This window comes from Nipponia nippon, unplaced genomic scaffold, assembly GCF_047370975.1.
Source record: "Nipponia nippon isolate SJK-2023a ecotype South Korea unplaced genomic scaffold, ASM4737097v1 scaffold_14, whole genome shotgun sequence".
NCBI lineage: Eukaryota > Metazoa > Chordata > Aves > Pelecaniformes > Threskiornithidae > Nipponia > Nipponia nippon.
In genome coordinates this window covers 7,417,026-7,435,734 of record NW_028262330.1, presented here as the reverse complement: position 1 = coordinate 7,435,734, position 18,709 = coordinate 7,417,026, and the positions used below count along the sequence as shown (strand labels likewise).

Genomic DNA, 18,709 nt, shown 5'->3' with positions numbered 1-18,709 from the left:
ACAGATAGGAGGAAATCCAAACAGTAAGAAAGCAAGCAATATTTGTAGCATCAAAACCCACACCAGCAGCCAAGGAAAAAGCAGCCACAATGCTTAGCTCTGCATCCACCATGCCAACCCTAACCCATGTGATAGAGGGATGGGACCTCTGATGGGGGCTTTCTGCATGCGGGGCATGTCTCAAGCACGGACATCTCTGTACAGCAACACAGTGAAAAGGTGATAACATTAAACTGTATCTGGTAAAATTTCAGGCTTTTTTACAAGAGACAAAAACATCACCAAGAGCATGACTGCAAGTCTCAGAAGGAGGGACACACAATGTAAGATATGCCATATAAAAACACCTTTTCCCCCAGCTCCCAAGTAAATGATTTCCAGCGGTATGGGGCTGCTTTAGTTCATCTGTGCATTAGCCTCATATTTAAAAAAAAAAAAAAAAAAAAATCCTGTCTGGCTCTTACATGTCATGGCTCTCCATCTCTGTCGCTCTTCTTTAGGTTAACAGACACCAGCATCACTCTTGCCCCTCCTGGAAGAGGGTGCTCGACCCATTATTATTGTCTAGCTGGCTCTAAGACCTTATTATTGCTCAGGTTACTAAGTTGTAAGAAGGTTTTGATTATTGGCCTCTGCCACTTTTATGAGCTGCATGTACTTCTTGGGTCATTTTATCCTCTCTGAATTCCCCAGCTATCTGGCTAAAGCCACAAAGAGAGACTTTGCCAACTATCCCACCCTGTGTGCACCGGGGCGGCACAGTTTGTTTAACTTCAGCCAACTGCAACGTCCTCCTGGGCTTTTCATCCACCTACTCAAGATCTGAGGTGGAAAAATGTGCTATGAACTGATGGCTGCAAGAGAAAATGCTTGAGAAGGAGACAGAGGAAATTCAGACAAAAGGTAAAATGTGGCTGAACTCTCGGGGACTGTGTTTGGCTTTAAATGCTCGCAGCCAGCAATTCCCTTTAAACCGGGGAACAAAGGAATGCAGGATATTGCTCGGCACCGTTCAGGCCGGTGAAGAGCAGATGGTCTCTGCTCCCAGAAGCAGCTCATGCTCAGGACAGCTCGTTGTTTCTCACCTCCTCTCTCATCAAGCCGTATTCTCCTCCTCAGCATCTGCACCCACCGTTTGCTTTGGCTTTTCTTCAAGCTCCTTCCCCAGACATCCCCTCGGGGGCACCCCTTTTTCCAGCTGGTCCCTCTTGTCTTGGAGAACTTCCTATCGTTTCTTTCTCGTAGCAAAGAGCTCTGCCTTGTCTGCCTGCCCCATAACAGGCAGAGCCCTTAGTGTGCTTATTCCTACTATTTTTCATTTTCAGCTTGGTAGTGTGAGACCACCGCACCCCGGGAGCATTAGGGAAATGGGTGGCATTTGCCTGTCCTCATGCGATCACCTCTGCTTCTCTATGGGGGCTGACCACTACCTCAGCTGAAAAATGATGGGAAATTTCACAGGATACTGTCCAAGCGACAGAATCACCCTGAAAAGATCACTGCCTTGCCTACTGTCTCTAAAAGCCATCGTTACACTCTCTCACAGGACAGACCAAGCCAAACCCTCGCTACACTTGCCCCACAATATCCTTCCTTCTCCACAGCTCCCATTCCCATGAAGGGAGGCGATGCCTGGAAGCAGCATAATCCAACAAAAACATGAACCGGAACCAAAGGAAACTGAAATAGCCACTGGGTCCTTCTGCAGAGGTCCTGCTGGAGCCTGTCCCATCCCCTGCTCCATGGAAGTTGGCTGACCAAGCTCCTCTGCTCCGCTTGCTTTCATTTGCAAACTCTATTGGTTTTGGAAGCTCCCACTTCCCAGGCACCGTGACTTCTGTCCGTCCCTGCACAGGGTTGTCATCCAAAATACACAACAGCTTCAGAGCAATAGCTACGGCACCTTCACACTGTGTGACACGCTGGGAAAACCGTGATTTTGAGCCCACAAACCTGGTCTTGGTGTTCAAGGATGTATGTGGAGGTACCAGAGGTGTTTTGGACACCAGTTTTGCTTCTGTTTCACACCATCTGTGCTTATAACTGTTATAAACCACACATGACCAGCATCTGAATTTTCTAAACAATTCTTAGTGAAGGGATATGAAGCAGGGGAAAACATATCCCTCCCCACCGAGATGTACGACATTGAAATACATAAAGAAACTCGGACAACGCTCATGCAGGAGTGAAGCAGGATGACTCTGAGAAGCTGCACCCCTCCAGCTCGCTGTTGTTTGTGGACAGAGCACTGGGATTAATTTTTGGCTTCTACATTATCCACAAGCGATCATTCACGCAAACACTGAAACCAAAGCCTCTAATTGTATTTTTACTGGACAAAACCGGTGCATGACACGGCTTGCCTTCCAAGCGCCCCGATCAAAGCGAACGCTGGAAACGAAGTCGTGTCTAAAACAAATACATATTTCGGCGCAAATCTCCTGTTTACAAATGCGGAGATGAGATTTTTCAATAGTGCCCTAAAACCACAGCATCTTTGTCCAATTTCTCTGCAGCAAATTCGTTTCTGAGCAATGAAGGAGCAAGCTGGAAGGAGGAATAAACAAACCATAACATGTACAAAATTCAAACAACTGTATACAGACAGTAAGTACTAGAGAAAAAGTTACGGCCAGACCCAGACATAGAAATCAGATCTCTTCTTTCAGCCCTATGGATTCCCCCTCGCAGTAACCCCCTTCCCTCTGAGCTGCTCTCTCCCCAGGCACTTTGCAATACTGCTGTATTTCACCGCCACGCATAACTTGATAATTTAGTTCCTAAAAAGTCATTGCACAGGGATGCACACGCCGTGGCACTACTTACTGACACCAGCTGATTAAAGTAATGTTCCTAGAGAATTTACTTATATGCGTTGGGAGACACGGGCTCACATAAGGCCCCTCGCTGGTTCCTCTGTGCATCGCCCTGCAGCCTTTAGGTACGTAACCACTGAAGAAGCGATTTTTCTGTTCTGCTTCAGCATCTGCTCTCATGAACTAATTGCTGCACGGCAAATCAGAGTGTTTTACTGTAAACAAACCCGGCGACTCAAGTTTAAAAAATTACTTAACAAGTCCTCGGAAGACAAATGGCCTTTTCCGCAGCTTGGAAGCGCTACTGACTGGAGGAGAAGCTGATTTGAACAGCAGAGATGGGGGCTTGAGCCTGTTACTAGACAGGAGGAGGGTGAATCCTACCTAGGGCAAAGGAGATCTGGTCATGTTGTCTGCAGAATTTTGACTTTAAAAGTAAAAATGTCTGCCAAGGGGAAACTAAACACTGAGCTTAAAGCCTAGGCACTGTGCTGGAGCAATCGTGAACAATAAAGACAATGAAGTCTTTTGGTACCACGGGACTCAAAGCTGACGGTAAGCTGTTCATGGCACCGTGACACACTGTCCACGGAAGCCCACTCGTACTTACATCGGGTCACCCACCGACATCCCCACTCTGGGATGGCTCTGGGGCAGGGCCGGGCATCCCGCGGGCGCCGGGGAAGGCGGCAGCCCTCACCGCCGCGGGGCAGCCCCCCAGCCTGGGGACAGCGCTGCCTCAGGCCCCCACCTCCCCAGCCGCACCGCCTGGTCCCGCCGCGACCTGCCAAGATCTGCCCACCAGCTGAACTCCACACCCCCTCCAGCCCTCCGCACACGAACCGCTGTGCAGCACATGACAGACGGACAAGCCTTTGCAGGTCCCAGGCTCAGCCTAAACCAATTAAAGCCAGGAGAAAATTTCCCTCGTCATTAGCAGGGTGCTGCGCAAGGGTGCCTTAATTCTGAAGAAGGCAGTGCTGCAGCGCGCTCCCAGACCCGTGCACGGCTTTGAAAAGGGGGAATAGGGAAAACATCAAAAAACAATTAAAATGGACATTGTGCTGTTTGCTGGGTGCCAGCAGCGTGACACAGGTTTTGTTGGGCTGTCCCAGCTCGTGCATGTGATGAGGATGTCCCAGAGCACCCGATGGCACCTGGGACACAGCAAGGGACATGGCCAGCACCCTGGGAGACTGCGGAGAACAAGGACTCCATCCTCTGTAGGAAAAAAATGCCTTAAACCAACCAGGCTCTTGTTCTCACCCAATGGATGTTTTTCCAACGGTCATACAAAAACTTAATGAAAAACCAAAGGAGCATCCCTCATTTTGCACCTGTGTGCAAATTAGACCAACAAAAGTTTGTCAGAAAGATTAAAAGCAAATTAAAGCAACAGCCTCACCGCACATCTTTATCGAGACAAGGCCTCTGGGCTGCAGCCGGCTCGCTACGGCAATCCTCGAAGGCTGCCCGCGCTGCTGCTAATTTAGCTTATAGCTACTGAATTGTAACGCTGCCATTTGTAATGTGTTAGTTAAGGGTTTGTCAGCATTTCCATCGTAAACCTTTCATTTGGGGGATTTATTGCTTGGCTATAAGGATTTGCTCTAGCTGCAAGTTTGGCAAGAAGGCCCACATACAGCAGCATATTTCCCTCACCCCAAACAATCACTCCGAACATTAGAAAGTTACACAAACAGATCCCTGATTGAGGGTTACAGCCTCCTTCAGACTTCGGCCCTTGCAGCTAAAAATGGCAAAATCCCGAGCAACGCCAGCCTAGCGCGAGCTCAGCCACACGGGGCCGGCTGGGAGACGGAGCGGCGCGAGGGCGCGGTATAAAAATCAGCTACACTCCAAATTTTCCAGCCCAAGGAAAAAGGACGCTAGAAGTGGCAGCACTGCTTACAATCCTGGACGTGCTCTCCATGCAACATTTACACTGGATTTTATACCTTTGGCATCAATATTTCGCTGGGGTGTAAACAAACATCCTTGGCACTAACTTAGCTGTAAATGTTTTTAAAGCGCGCATTTCTTAGCGTTTGTTTTTTTTTTTTTTATTCTTCCAGTGTTCCTATAATGAAACATATATTTAATGTAAAGCATTGCTTGAGGAAGGCCTATCTTTTCTTTTCCTTAGGGGCTTTTCCCAAGTGGGGTTCCCATGTACGAAAGGGGGTACCCATCTACCACTCCCCAGCGTCCAGCTGCGTTTCTGATCCGGACAGCGTCCCCATCTCCGGGGGACGTCACCGCATCGTGTCCCCCCAGCTCCTCATACGGGAAACCTCCGTGAGCCCGCAGGAGCCGAGCTGACCACCTCAGGAACCACTCCATTTCAGACCTGGGATAAACTCCCTTCATCTACTCTGCCTGCGAGGGGAAAAGAAAAAAAGATTAAGAAATTGTTAATGTTACTATAAGGTGGCCAAGAGCCGTGGTTAAGCCAGGGCACCACCGTGCTATGCAGAATGCGTAACAACCCCAGCACCGTCTGAGCACAAAAGCAAGAGGTTCCTCTCCAACGGATCCTTAAAATATAAAGCCAACGGAGGCAAAATGGAGTGTATCTTTTTTCTTCTTTCCACTGTATTTTTCCACCCCCATCTCTGTCGTTTTCACTGTGCTGCACCAGGACGCCTTCCCCACGCCCGGCGCGGGGTGATGGGTGGTAGAGACTCTGTGTGCGCCCACAGGTCGGCAGCGCCAGCTGGACCCCAGCGCGGGGCCGAGGCGGTGGGGCTGGCTACACCAGGACCCCCGTGGGCAACACCTCTACACTCCTGCATTGGCCTGGACGCGGCCATCCCGCCATGGCCACCCCGCCACGGCCACCTCCAGCCGCAGCCCGAGACCCGGAGCCTTTCCCGGCTCCCCAGGGAGCCTCGGGATCCCACCGGGGAAGTGTCCACCTTGGGCGGCTGCCACCTTCCCCCCGCACCCGGTAACGGGAGAGGACAGCCAGCAGCCACCGCACCGCGCCGGGAGCACCGAGTGGCTGCGCAGCGCGCAGGCAGGGATGCGGGCAGGGATGCGGGCAGGGGCGCGGGCAGGGATGCGGGCAGGGACCTGCTCCCCGGCAGCCACAGCGGTTTGGGGAAAAAAGAAAAAAAAGGCGACCCGCCGCGAACCGCCGACCCGCGGCACCTCCGCGCATCACCCCGAAACAGCAGCCGCGGCGCTCTGGCTGTTTGCGCGCTATTTGCGCGCCCGCCGCCTCCCTGGGCGTTCCCCCCCTCCATCCCCGCGCAGCCTGCACGCAGCCTCCGCGGGCGCTTCCCCCTCCATCCCCGCGCAGCCTCCGCGGGCGCTCCCCCCCCCCCCGGCCCCGCGCAGCCTCCGCGCAGCCTCCGCGGGCGCGCAGCCCCGCGCCGCCCCCTGCAGGAAGCGGCGCGCGGCGGGACTACAGCACCCAGGCGGCCGCGCGGCGGCCGTCGGCACCGCGCCTGCGCCCCCAGCTCCAAGTTTGGAGCTTTTAGCTGCCAGCCCTGGCCCATCATGTAGGTGCAGCAGAGCCTTCCCTACCATTGCAAGCAGGGGGGGAGGAAACCCCCCGCTCTGCAAGCTGCCCTGCAAAGTGTGCAATTGCACGGCCCCCCCCGCTGCAAGGAGAGCTGCTGCAGCAAGTCAGGAAAACTCCAGTTGCATGAAGATTGAGCGCTTGCAGTTTGCATCTTTGTTGCAAAACTAGCTCCAGAAGAGAGGCAAGGCAAAGTCTTTTGTGCTCCCCTCCCCCATCAAAGCAAAGGGGAAAATGTCTCAGTCGAGAGGTAAGGCTCCTACTTCTGTTCGTTGCAAATATGCAAAAAGTCGTGCATGCATTTTTAAGTGCATGCATGCATTTTTCGGGATGCAATTGCATTTTGAAGTTTGAGGCTTTCAATGGCTCTCAGTTGCATTTCCTGTTTAGTATGTGCCTTTTTGCAGACACACACACACTCACACACACAGTTCCTGTAAGGCAGGGCTTGCAGTTCAGCTGTGCATTGACGTTATTTGAATTCTTCTGCGGGGATTACTGAGCCCTTTTTGCCTTTTGCACAGTCAGGACAGATAAAGGGTGTTGAAGAGCAGATGCATTCGCTACTGTATATATGCATGCAAAATGGGCACAATGCATGCGAATTGCAGCTAATTTCAAGTGCAAGATTAAATGAAACTTTTAAAGAAGTCCGTGGAGGAGATGAAAGGTGAAACTTGAGTGGAGTTACCAGGAATTAAATATATACCTATGTTTCCATGGGAAAGTATTGTTCTTGTGCCAGGACTGAGATCATTTTCCACCAATTTCTTCCCCCCCCCCCCCCCCCCCCCCCTTTAATATTTGGTAACTTTTGGTCAGAGGCAGCAGTGGGGCTTGTAACACCAGATCGCTAAGAGCATGCAGAAGGGCTGCTTTATTTAGCATTTAGGAGCAGGGGCTCGGCACTTCGGATGGAGCGGGAGGGGCGCATTTGGGTAGGGGACAACAGTGATTTTTTTTTTTTTTTTTTTTTTTGCCAGCGCGGTAGGGAAGGCTTGATCTTTGCTTTTTAACTTGATGATTATTCCGGAGTGGCTCTGCCTTGTGTCCTGCAAGGGGGGGTGGGAGGAGGTGGAGAATTTAATATTGCAAAAATGCTGTGGGAATGCACTAGTCTCTGCAATACCAGGCTGAGATGTTTAAGGAGGAGTTGCTCTGACCATTCATTGTGAAAATACACGCATATATGTCAGCGACTGGCCACACAGATGCAGCTTTTGGAGCTTCTTTGAAATGTTTGGATTTGATATTGCATTTTGCAGCCCTCGCACATATTGGGGAGCGGGGGGGTGAGAGACAGTGCATGGCCCGGTGGGAGAGCAGTTCCCAAAGTGGAACTGGGGCTTTTTGTTGTTGTTGTTTTGTTGTTTGTTTGGTTTTTGTGTTTTTTTTTTTTTTAAAAAAAAACATCTGGGAAGTCAGTGGCCTTCTACTATGAGCCTTGCTGGGAGGACATAGGAAGGAGGTGCTTTCACAGCTCTTGCCACACAGTTTTCCTTTGTAAGAAAAATGTAAAGTTGTATAATTTATTCCTAATTTGGGTTTGCTGCAGTCATCTTTTCCAGCCAAGCAGTGAATTGTAAAAGTTTCCAATAGAAAGAGCCAAGGAAGTTTGATAATGCAAAATTGAACCAAATGGTACCCACGGCACGCTGCTGCTCACAGGAGGGTCCCTGCGAGACCCACGGAGGGGCAGGGGCTGGGCAGGGGAGCAGCCGCGTCCCGGGGGTCCCCGGAAAGCCTCGGGGTGGGAAAGGCTGAGCACGCGGAGCCGGTGACGGGCAGGGACCTGTGCTGGTGGCCCTGCAGCCCACCCTCCCCGGGTGCCGCTTAGCCCTCGCCAGCACCAGCCTTGTCCGTCCTTCTCAGTACCAGGAAAATGGGAAAATAGAAGTGGCCAACCCACAAAGCATGATCTCAATGAATGGCATCATTCTTGAATCCATTTTCCGTCCATCTCACGCTCTGCAATACGAGTGTCTAAGTTTGAATTCCTTACACAGATAACTTTTCCAAGTTCAGCTGTTCAGGCTGAGGTTTTGCTCGGGAAAGGGTTTCAGCTCTGGGGTTTGCACCAGAGGTATCGTTCTTCAGGATGAATTAAGGGAGGCATAATCTGCATTTCAGGATCAGCTTTCATGTGTTGCACAGGAGGTTCCTCGTCAGCTTTCTAAAATACTGCACAGAGCTTCAGCCAGCTGCTGAGCTCTGGAGCCCTCTCCCTACTTTGAATTGTTTCCAAAGTTGTTCTGAGAATTTGCCAGAGATTTATTTTTTTTCATGCTGCTTGTCAGGGGGACAGTAATCAGGAGGGTTATTCTCTGGTAAGACTTATTCCCGCCAAGGAATCTCACCTAGTTAAGAGGACAGAACCGCTCCGGACCCTACCTGTGCCACGCGGAGAACTGGAGGTGATCTGCTTTGTGCACAACCATAGCACAGGCTGTGGAAGAAAAAACTGGCCTTCGAGTTTGGAAGCAACCGTTTCATTCTGGCCCTTTCCACAGCAGAAACCAGCAGATGCCTCCAGCATCACGCTTGCAGCGTTCAGCCGTGTTACCGGTGCCCTGATGGACTCCTTAAGACTTTGCGGTCAACAAAATACAGATCAAGTCAGAAAGACGCCAGCGGGTGCAAACTCCCGCGTTTCACCCCGTGCTCATTTCTATCTTCATGCCCTCTTTTAAGCTGCAAAATGGTATTTTTAGTTGGATGGAGCAATCCATAGAAAATAAGATTTCCCCAAGCACAGCAGGTCCCTGCAGGCTGTTTCTCACCTTCAGAGAGGAGTCCGCTCCGGACAAGTGGGACTTGATGTTGATGGTAGTGCAGAAGTAGTTGAATCGTTGCCCAAAGGTGGCCCATTTGGCTGTCATGACTAATAGGATATTATTCTGGAAGAGAAAAAAATACGGAAGTCCATATTAATTACAAGCTAAACACAGTTTGAGGCTATAAATCTAAACTCTCGTGACAGCAGATACATTCAAGAGTCTTCCAAATTCATTGTAATGGGGGAATTATTCACTCACGAAGCCCACATCAGAGAAGCAACCTGCATATATGCAAATTTCTCCATTGAAATAAGAAAAGGGAAGGGGGAGCAGTTCCCATTAGATCACTAATTCATAAATAGTACATTGAAATGAGCTACATTTAATAAAATATTGCTGCCCATTGATCTCATTCCTAGTTCTTAGATGTTGTTGTTTCAAATACAGTTTTTTGTGCTCTAGCTGAAAAGGGATACTGAGATTATGAGCACCGCATGCCACGTGATGCTGGCTGAACATGTGCCCTATGGACTTTGACCAAAGGCCCTGCACCTATTCAAAATACTACATTTTATGTTAAATGGGCTTTTTTTTCCAGCCAGAAGTCTCAGTGGAACAGATGTAAAGCCTAAATGGTAGCTGCTTTTTTTTTTTAAATCCTAGGTAGGTGGCAGGTTTTTGCTAGTATAAAATTAACCCGTAAGCAGCATGAGGCTCCTGTTGGTTGTGCAATGTGCAGCTTGCCTCATCAGCACCGCCTCGGCTTCTCGCCATTAACACACTCCCATGACATAGGCACTTGGCAAGGGCAGGCTTTGCAAGAGCATGGTGAGCAAAGCTGTGGCATGGTCAGTGAGGTGCAAGCCTAGCAAAGCCTAGTCTAGCAGCAAACAACCAATTTCAGTTCAAGTTGTTGATTTTTTTTTTTTTTTTAAGGATACCATGTTGAATTAGTATTCCACCCTGTTGCATGTGCTGCCTGCTCTGCTATACCACTTTTGTGATGGAGGTGCCTGTGTACTTGCTTTGAGTTAAGAGGGGTCAAATGTTTATAAAGAGGTTTAAAAGTTTCATGCAATGCAATGCTGGAGGAATTAACCAGCGTGAGAAAAAAGAAAACCAGCTAGTTGGGGTAGAAAGTATTAGGCTAGAAATGATGTCTGACATAAGCCAAATCACTGCTCTACACAGCTGAGCAAGTAAGAACCCAGACACCCAGTCAAGCCCCTCCAGTTGCTGTGTTTTTCTGCCTGCTCCCTCTGCATTGCACTAAGGAGGCATTTGCTTGCAATGCTGCTGGGCTGCGCAGGGAAGGAGCTCTCGCCCCCTCCGCCCCAGCCAGCAACGCTGGGGCTGCAAACACCAGAGTGCATTTGCAGGGTGCCCTGTCCCCGTGTCCCGGCACGGCAGCCAGCACCGCGCTGGTTAGGGCAGTAGCTCCCTGGTGCGAAGCAGGCTGCTCGGCAGGGACAGGAAGGCACAAGCATGTTAAAGCTCAAACTATAGAAGTAATTATAGCAATAAAAGTGATAAGTTGCAAGGAAAAAGGAGCAAAGATCTGTTTTCTCCTCCCAGCTGAAAAAAAGTTTAGGTTTCTCACTGCCACAGTAAGCATTGCTCATTTGTTACCTTAGTCACCAAAAAAATGGAGGTTCCTTTGGGGTGAATTCCCTCCCATGACACAGCCAGAAGTTGCTAAGGTGAGGCAAATGATACTCAATTAAAACCACAGGAGTAATTTAGAGAGATGAGACACTTCATTCCTCCAAGAGTATTGGCATTAATGGAACACAATTACCTTCCAAGTCACATGGCAGATTTGCAAATTCTGTGTACTGTGGTTGCAAATACACAAGATGACTAAAAAGTTGCTTTTTTGTTCCAAACGATGCATGCATTTGATGTCACTTGTCCATTTTCTCCTGCTGAGAAAAGCCATAACAACACCTATAGAAGCCTCTCAGAAAAGGATTTAAAAACACCACATCTGAAACAAGCTCCAATCCCTTTTTTAAGCTGGAAAAAGAAAAATAGCATGGGAGCTTTGATAGCACAGGAGTGGGAACACGCTTGCAGCCGTCTGTGAACACACTTGGAGGACCACAGTGTCTGTTACCCTGATCACTGGGCATGGTCATGATTCCCAACCCTTTCCCATGGGGTTCCCTGCCTGCACCCTATGAACTTGCATTTCTAATGCTCGGCCTGCCCACAGGTCTCCTCCAGCTCCAAAGGCAAAGCTCTGCATCTCACAGGGAGCTAAAGCACCCGTGGGCAGCGCTCGCTGGGCAGGTCCTGCTCAGGCTGGGCAGGTCACAGCTTCCCGATGGCAGCGAGCGGCACAAGTAATTCTGCGTAAGGGAAAGGGGTAAAAACCAGAGCACACAGGTGTCCCCTGCTGTGGTCACTCACAGTTTGGGGGACGATAGGTGCATTGTACGAGTTAGCAGTGTGGCCACCAGCAGCATCATTATATAAAGTGTTGAGTCAGCCTCCAGTGGCCAGATAAATTGCAGGACTGTTCTTTGAAGTTTAGACATGGCCAGAGCTATAATTAAAAAAAAAAAAAAAAGTTTCATTACCTGTAGAGTTACTTAGCTCCCTTCCTTAGGCCTGTCTGAGAATAGTTGTAGAGATTAGCATTATCAGCTAGAGCAACGTTAGCAGGAAAGCAGATCTAGGACCCTGGAGCTGTGCCACGTTAGATATTGTGCTCTGTGGTGGCAGAGTGGTGAAGGCCATTCAGTGCAATTTCCATATCTACTCATTGTGCAAAAAGTTTTTTGTTTGTTTGTTTGGTTTTTTTACTTTTGTCTTCCAAATCCACAATATTCTGCATGTTGACAAGTGTGAATGGAAAAATGTCTTCTGCTCAGTAATCCCGGCTCAATAAAAAGCCATTTGGAGAGGGGAAGGCTGAGACACTCGCTTGTAGGGCTTTCTTTTGTCTCAAAGACAAAATTAAAGCTATCCTTCCTTTTAAGCTAGAAATTCCTAACAGCCAGTTGATGTTTCAGAGGGTTCATCCCACCATGAAACTCTCTGGGATGCTAAAGCACTTCTGAGTCACCTTTACTTTGGAGATGTTGCAAACAGATGCTGAACATCATTTATGGAAGCTCCAAGAAGCCACTTGTGCATCTTGGTCTGCTGGTGCTAGCAGAGCTGTGGCTGAGCATCACTCTGGCTTTGCATCCCATAGTCAAGTAAGGGTCTGAGTTTGTATGAGCATGGTAAGAGCAGCATCTGACTGCATCAGGAGAGCACTCCGGGGTAGGAGCTGCTCAGGCTACTTTCCCCCCACACTGTTGCTGTAGGAGCAATGGCCATGGCTTATTAGGCTGCTGCAAAAAGCTGAGTGCAGTGAAGCCCAAGGAGCATTGTGCAAACAGCTGGATGGAGCAGCCTCTGCAGCTGAGATGGAGTTTCATGTTTGTAAGAAAGACTGCAGAGAGAAAGCATTCCCCCCCCCCCCCCCCCCAATTTGAGCAGGAAAACTTCACTGAGCAGATCTGATCCAGTTTCTTGCTGTTGCTGCTTTGTTAGCCTACTTAGCTTGCAATCTTATAATCGAGGCTAGGTTTTCCTAGCTTGTACCCAAGCAGATGAAAAATCATTAGAAGAACTGAAGTCCAAGCAGCATCCACTTTTACTGTACTCAGATGAAACCAGTGCGGGGAAAAAAAAAACCAAACCAGCAGAAGTTGCAGATGAGATGCCAAAGATAAGGCAGCAATAGAAAATAAGTACAGGAGTCAACACTTCAGTGTGTCTGCAGTAAGAGGCCTTTAATGAAGGCTGAATCAGCATAGACTTGGTAGCTGCTTTTGAAGGAGAACCTTTTTCTAAACAAAAATATGTAAAAACAATGCTTATCAGTGCCAAATGGCCTCAGAGCATCATCTGGCTGTTCTTCTGTGGAAATCCCAGGCAACATGCTTTTGTGCATATTTTCATCGTGCAACAGGGTCTGATCCTGAAGTTCCTCATTCACGTGTTTTCAGCAAGGCTTATTTGACACTCAAGCAGCAAGTTATATTATAAAAGTTACAGCTTCACTCCATGTTATCATTCCTCCTAAGGATGTTCATTGCTTCTCCAGTAGTTCAAGGTCAGATATAGAAAATGACTCAAAGAAATCTTTTGTTGTTCTGACAGCTCTAAAGTAATGGAAGTCCCCATCTGGCAAAGACAAACCTTGCCAGAGTACCAGCATTGAAAGAAAGGGAGACAGAAAATTTTAAAGGGAAACCCAGCATTGATTACTGGGTTTCTTTCCCTGGACTTGCTCCACTGTATCTGCTCTCATCACCTCTCAGCATCTCCCATCTCTCATACACAGGAGCCCCAGTAAGAGCCCGCTAGACTTGCATGCTCACACAAGTACCTGCATGTAGGAGGTGAAGCGCTCACTTAAAAAAACAGGGCACATGAGATGAGAAGGTCCTTTTGGCACCAGCTCTGTGTGGAGGGTTTGTGCAGCACCTAGCACTGCCCTTGGCACCAGCTCCTTGTTCCCGGGGCACTTCTCCAGTGCTGGCAACTGGCACCCATTTACAGGCACACTTTCCAGCTTTGATTTCAACACAGCCCTTTCTTCCTAGGGCTGCTTTCATTGCCTACAATTAGGGTCTCCAATGCTGCAAAAGTATGAAGAAATAAACCCCAAATTTGGCTTTGAAAGGACTGGAATTGCTTTCTTCTTTCAAACAGCTGATGCTGTGGCCTTTTAAAAAGGAACTGTCAGCCTGTGGTCAGAGCATTTATACCTGCTATTGCCCAAGGATTAAAGCGCAGATATGTGACATTTATTGTAGTTTTATTCAAGGAGTGAAACACCTGTAGGAGCTGAGAACAGCTGTCCCCCTTCTTCCACTTAGATGCATCATGAAGGAAAAGGCAGGGACATCACATGCTATCATCAAAATGCCAAAACCCCTTTGGGCAAAGCTACATCTTAAGTAGATTTGTTTAAGCACTGAGCCTCAGCACTTAGCAAAAATGCCTTAGCAGAAGCACAAGCCACAGCACAGGGCTTTTGGCAACCCTGATGGGTCCCTGAAGGTGCAATGGGTCACCCCAGCCCCTGCACAAGGCAGCCAGGATCTGGCCAGCTGGGACTCTGTGCTGTTAGTGATGTGCAGAGATCTGAGCTTGATTTCCAAACCCCATGCAGGTTCTGGAGCTAGCAACAGGGCAGGGAAGCTGCAACAGTTTTCATCCTAAGCTTGACCACCACTGAAGTTTTGGAGATGGAGATGTAGACTTAACCTGCAGTTCCCTCTTGCAGGTTTGTTTCCCTGAATTGAAAGATGCCGATGGTTAATGCAGAAGCTCACTCCCAAGCAGACCTCAGTACTTAACCGTACTAATTAAATGTTTTCAAAAACCACAAGATTGACCTTCACTGCAAGCCCACAGATTTTTCTCTCATTTAACAAGCACAGGGCTGACAGAGTAGCCTATTAAAGGAGAAGAAAGGCAATGCTCTAGATACTGTTGTTTTTCAACCTGTTCCAAAGTGTTTTCTGCTTTTTAACTATAAAAGATGGAAACCATAATCCTCTAATAACCTACCAGGAGAAACCAGGCTGGAGACAAAGAGTGCTTGGCTCAAATAAAGCACAAAGTCTGATAAAACAGTGAACATACTTATAACTGAAGTTTACGCAGATACCTATACAACAAGCCACAACAGCCATTATATATACAGGTACTTATGCAACCAGGGAGCCGTTCTGTGTGGCATAGAATTGTCCTTTGGGAGAGACCCTCTAGAAAAAAATAAAGGCAATTAACATAGACTCTGACTTCCTTACCTTTCCCAAGGACACCAGTAATTTGCTCATTGCTAATCCAACTTGGAACATCTCTACGGAGAACTTGAATTCCTGCCAAGGAATCAGTTTTACAAATTAACTAAAAGACCAGATCGGTGCAGTGCACTGCGTGAAAGGACATCGCAAAACAGCCCCCCAACAGAGCAGCATCTGAACTGGAGGCAGAGCCCAAAATAGTCCCTGGCAGCTGGGGAGGGTGACACAGACGCTGCATTCAAAGATGATTAGTAGTAAGTTGCTTTCTGGAAACAAGAAGGACTGAATTCACAGCAGGCACCTTTGTGGCAGAGAGAAGGACCTCTGGGCTTGCACCTCTCCAGGTCTTTGCAGGGTGACAGTATGGGAACGTGCCCTTGCTCGTAGCCACCTGAGCTAGGCAGCACAGCAAGCTTGCTTCCACGTAGCATGGCTTCAGTTTCATTCATGTCATTAGGCAGCTTCCTTTATAGCTAAGCATGTGATGTTTTTTTTTCTTTTTTCTTCCTCTCAAAAACATTTGGTACTTCCCCCGCAAGAAATCAGAAGCTTTATGTCTGATAAGAGGCTGGAACAGCTTCCTGCAATAGGAGAGCATTCCTCCTCTCGCTCTTCCTGCGTAGACCTCAGAACAATGCCAGCTCTTCCAGCATCAACAAGCATTTACTTTACCTTGTCACACACTCATTTAGAGCCCATCCTGTGCAAGCATCTCCCCGGCCAGCACCTCCTGCAAAGGGGGGGGGCCTTTTTTTAGGAGCTTGCTTTAAAAAGGCATTGCCATAGCTGAAATGCAAGGAGCAATCTGGGAGATTGAATCAGAGCCGATTCAGAGCAGCTGTAGCCAAGCAGGGCCCTCATTTGGACGAGTGGGGTCTGAAGAATTTTTTTCTTTCCCCTTAAAAGAGAAGCTAAATAAGATATTTTTCATACTCTGATCTTGAAACTACTTGTGCATGTGCTAAACTTGGAGCCTATGAGTCCTTTTGCAGGAGTCAGTGGGACTGAATGTGCTTGGAGTTGAGCACACACATAAGAATTTATAAGGTTGCGGATGTATTTTGTCCTGGTTGCTAAGTAGGATGGACATTATGGACCTGTGTAGATGATTTATACTACCCTGCTTTCTCTTGGTTCCTTTTTTCCCATTTCTGCTTATCTGTTCTTGCAACTTAGAAAGCAGTATCGTATTTGCGAGTGTGTATGTATATAACTGAAACTACAGTCTTGAACCTTGCACAGAGAGTTCTATAGAGGCTTTGATAGAAAGGCTTATAAAGGGAGTTTTGTATTTACAGCTCCTGATTTAGAAGGCTGGGTGGAAAGATGTAACCTGGTGGAGTTTGATCCACGTGGACATATGTGCATAGAAAAAAATCGGCTCAGTTGTGTCAGGGACACTTTATTGGGGAAAAAAAGGAGAAGACTTGGTGTCTTCTGCCAGGGCACTATGCCATAATGCATTTCTTCGACGTGTTTTCCAAACTGAAATAAAATTGCATGATGAAACCTGGGGAAAGGTTTTGTTGTTTACATACTGCTTGCTTTACTTTATTATGTGACATACAAGCAAGTGTATGCTCTTAGCAGGTGTCTGAAAGGAGAGCGAGAAGTTCATGCTCTCTGACCTCTGGCTAAAATCTGTTTGAACTTGAAAGAGCTTCCCTGGGAGCCCTGAGAGCTGCCCCGCGTCCTGCAGACCTCCACGTGCATGGCTTTGAGCTTCGGAGGCTTCTTGCACGTGCAAAGATACATTGCTGAAGTGGCTGCAGGACCGAGACTTTATGTTCGGGGCTGGACAGACTTGCTGTTGCCGTAGTGCTGGTGGAGCAGCTCCGGTTCTCACCCGTCTCCGCTGCCAGCAGTTTCTTGGAGCAGCTGCCGTTACTGCTGACAGTGCGAACCGGGTGCAGTTATTCTCGTAGTGCCTCCTGTCCTGCTCCGGTGTTGGGGAAGCACCCAAAGTTGCAGTGCTGGAGACCTGGGTGGGTGCCGGGGCTGTGAGGGGATGTGGGCTTGGCTTTCCTGCGGTTGCCCTTGGCTTCTCGCTGTGAATAGGGTTCCTGTGTGTTTTTAAAGTAGGACCTACACGTTTGCTGGGAGGCATTGCCAGCAGAGGGAGCATGAGTTAGTTCCTCCCATCTGCGCTGTCCAGAACTGTCCAATACCATCTTTAATAGTTTAGGTACAAAAATAAGCAAATAAGCTCATAAATGAAAAAAAGAACAGCAGAAGAGATCTGTCTAACAGGGTAGCACAAAGGCAGATTGGTTGAAGTCTTGACTGTGTTGAAAACTTAATCACAATATTTGGCTGAGCCTTTACAAAAATTCCCCGTGACAAAATGTGAAGCAAGGAAGCAGATCCTCTCCTTCCATGCCAGTGCTGCGGGTGCCGTGGCGTTGTGCTAGTGCAGGAAAACCTCCGGGCGAGATTGCCACCAGATTTCTAATCAACTTATCTGTTTGGCCCGAGCCGCGAGTGAAGGATGAAGCATGAGCAGCATATCCCTGGGAAGAAAATTAGGTGTTGATTTGAAATACTTCCGAGTGTTATTTGCACCACGGAAGAGGAAAGTGGTCCTAACATTATCTTCAATTCAACACGTTTAGTTGAAACAAACAGTTGCCAGCTGCCAAACAGAACAGCACAACTCGGGAACTGAGGAGAATTAATTCAGTCTAGAGGCGTCTTGTACAACTTTGGCACTATTTATTAAATATTTTCAACCCAGAGGTGCTCTTTTCCCCTGAGGAGCGCAGCGGATGCTAGACCACGTCGATTAACGTAGCCCTCCTGTTCATCAGGGACCTTCTGCAGAGGGTGAGGATACTCGCTAAAGAAATGGCTTGTGGCACATTCCTCTATTTCCATGGATATTCCCATTTGACTGTTAAAGATATTGATACTCTATAACTCGCAGAATGACAAAATCAATGGACAGCTTTCTCTCCATGGAACATAAATTGCCCATCTTGTCCTAAGGTGGCTTTACTCATGAGCAGAAAATTATAAACCCGAGTTTTATATGCAGCACATCAGCTGCAGAAGATGGCTGATAGAGATGTAGTTTAAATGTCCAACATTTACAATATGCTGAGCAAATTAAATCTGTGCTTGGTAAAATGAGACTGCAGTGGCTGCCTGGAGCACCCGGTAACAGAAATAAAACCATAGCTCAGATTGCCCTGTGGTATTGATTAGATTTTATTCTGTCCTGCTGCGAGGGTGATGACACCAAGACCGGTATCCCACAGATCAGGTGTGATCCTGCTCAGCGAGCAAGGGAATCTGCAGAGAAATGGGGCTGCATTAACAGGCAGGGAGCATCGGTTCAGAGCTGAAGGACAAATAACTGTGCATGCTTTCCTGGGCACAGTGGCACCCCAAAGGGCCAGTTTGCTGAGCTCCCCAGGGGAGTTCTTCCTGGCCCATCACACCCTCCTGATTTAGCAAAGGCCTGCTTTTCCCGTGTTTAAGCCTCCTGGCTCATTTTTGGCTGAACAAGCCTCAGCGCTTGCCCAGGTAGCTTTGCTAGAGGATGCTACGGGGCAGCATCTCGGGCACGGGGAAGCAATGACGAGGAGCCTGCAACCTGGCTGGCACCACCGCTTGCAGAGGGACTTCTGCCAGTGCCCGTGTGCGGGTTGTCCCTTTTGGATGGTATGGCTGAGAAATGGGCTGAAGCCTGCAGCTGGGTACCCAGGGGACAGACACTTGCTGCAGCTATTGCAAAGGCTAAGACAACAGTCTGGCACAGCCTTTACATGC

General features: G+C 48.4%; 1 protein-coding gene across 2 annotated transcripts in view; it reads left to right on the top strand.

The window, feature by feature from the left end:
• Positions 1–6,319: 6,319 nt before the first annotated feature.
• MAP2K6 (mitogen-activated protein kinase kinase 6) overlaps positions 6,320–18,709 on the top strand; it is a 54,427-nt gene continuing 42,037 nt past the window's right edge. For both annotated transcript variants that reach the window (XM_087750867.1, XM_087750865.1), the window contains exon 1: positions 6,320–6,595. In XM_087750867.1, the coding sequence (XP_087606993.1) occupies positions 6,580–6,595 (16 nt within the window). In that variant the 5' untranslated portion in view covers positions 6,320–6,579. The remainder of the gene's footprint in view (positions 6,596–18,709) is intronic.